Source organism: Nanorana parkeri, unplaced genomic scaffold (assembly GCF_000935625.1).
Source record: "Nanorana parkeri isolate BGI_ZX_2015 unplaced genomic scaffold, ASM93562v1 scaffold583, whole genome shotgun sequence".
Taxonomy (NCBI): domain Eukaryota; kingdom Metazoa; phylum Chordata; class Amphibia; order Anura; family Dicroglossidae; genus Nanorana; species Nanorana parkeri.
Window position 1 is genome coordinate 922,675 of NW_017306851.1, and position 1,896 is coordinate 924,570.

The 1,896-nt window shown below is 52.1% G+C and overlaps 1 protein-coding gene across 1 annotated transcript in view; it reads left to right on the forward strand.

The window, feature by feature from the left end:
* Positions 1–419: 419 nt before the first annotated feature.
* SUMF1 (sulfatase modifying factor 1) overlaps positions 420–1,896 on the forward strand; it is an 8,020-nt gene continuing 6,543 nt past the window's right edge. Inside the window, exons 1-2 of the mRNA XM_018562549.1 lie at positions 420–593; positions 850–924. Coding sequence (XP_018418051.1) covers positions 420–593; positions 850–924 — 249 coding nt within the window. The remainder of the gene's footprint in view (positions 594–849; positions 925–1,896) is intronic.

The following is a 1,896-nucleotide window of genomic DNA, read 5'->3' on the forward strand; positions in this document are numbered from 1 at the left end:
CCCCGGATGGGGGGGGGGGGGGAGTGCAGGCTTACCTGAGCAGTCTTCCAGCAACTTGTTTCTGAGATGGGGCCTGTCTATCTGAGGCTGTCATCCGCCCACACTTGCTCCTCCTTACTTTTTCTCCTCACGTCCCTGTGCCGATCGTGAATTTGGGCGGGCGATGAGCGTGAGGCAGGGAGGAGGTGCGGCGTGAGGATGCGGGCAGATCTGGCAGCGGCGAGCATGAGGTGGGGAGGATGTGTGGCGCGCAGCGTGTGTGGAGCCGTGAACAGGGCCAACCAATCGGAAGCCGATTAATCGATGATTGAAAAAGTTGACAACTTTTTCAATAATCGATTATGTTGATTAGTTGTTGCAGCCCTAGACATGAGATCTCCTCCAGCAGAATAATCTAAGATCTGTGTGATTCCTCCTAGATGGTCCTGCTGCCCTCGGGGGTGTTCACCATGGGTACGGATGACCCCGGTATCCTTGCGGACGGGGAGAGCCCGGCTCGGCTGGTTCACATTGATTCTTTTTACATGGATGTGTATGAAGTCAGCAATACCGAATTTGCGCGGTTTGTGGAGGCCAGCGGTCACGTGACCGAGGTGAGCGCTGAAACCATCATCTCATTTCCCAGCCGGCTGTCACCATCACCATAGATGTTCGGCCTTCGTAGGCGGTGTATTGGTGACCCGAAGGGTGTTCTTCTTTCTTTCTGACAAATATATTTATGAATAAATGTAATCCTGAGATGCTTGGTGGGGCCGGTGTCTGGTGGCCGGGGCCCTCTTCTGGAGAGGGGGACCCTTGTCTGTGGCCCGGTGCAGAGAGGTGACTCTTGTGATCTTATATTATTTCCAGGCAGAGACCTTTGGGGACTCGTTTGTTTTTGAAGGCTTCCTGAGCGAGGAAGTGAAGAGCGGAATTGATCAGGCGGTGAGTGAAATGCAGGTCTGGTCTGGAATGATGGGTGACTACGGCTGTTATCATATGCAGGTTCAGGGGCACTGGGGGAGCACTCCGTCCTCTAGAATAAAATGAGAGAAAGTGAAAGCAGAACTGACGTTGTCCCCCTACGTGGACCAATCAGAACGCTTCACTTTGTACAGAGAATGAAACAGAATACCAGATTGCTAGTTTTTATGAATCTTGCCATCCATCTCTCTCCTTAATTCTGTGTGTACCTACCCTTCCCTCGCTCCTTCCCTCCCCTTCCCTCGCTCCTTCCCATGGGTCGGGGGTGATAACCTTTACCAGAGTGGCCATACACGGCTCAAAATGTGAGCTGTGGATGGTCCTATGGGCGCCCCCGGCTCTACCAAAGTTGACCTTTCAATATTTTTGTCAAAAGGAGCAGTCCTTCCCATGTGTGAGGCTGGAGACACATATGTGTATATTATCCTCCATCTGTGTCATCCGCAGACTCGTCTGTAAATGCAGATGGATGACCGAGAATTACACACGTGTGCCGCCCGATCCGTGTATAGAGGTCCATTAATGATACAACATGTAATCGCTGCAGAGTCCGACCTTCGTCCTCCCCTTCAGTCTTCTCTCTGACCTCCGTCCTCCCCTTCAGTCTTCTCTCTGACCTCCGTCCTCCCCTTCAGTCTTCTATCTGACCTCCGTCCTCCCCTTCAGTCTTCTATCTGACCTCCGGCCTCCCCTCCATCTTCTATCAGAAAACAAAGTGATCGGCTCCTTGTGCTGCTTCTCCCTCTCACACTCCAGCCCTGCTGTAGGGGGCTACAAGAGGCTGGTTTCAGGTCCCGTGCATTACCACATATTGCACATTGACTGATGTATCAATGAATGCGTCTTTTTTTTCTATCTGCCCGGAGTTCCCCTTTAAGATAAACATCTCTGCCGGTCTTTAGTTCCAGTCTGCTGCTTCTGAGCTGGACGTGA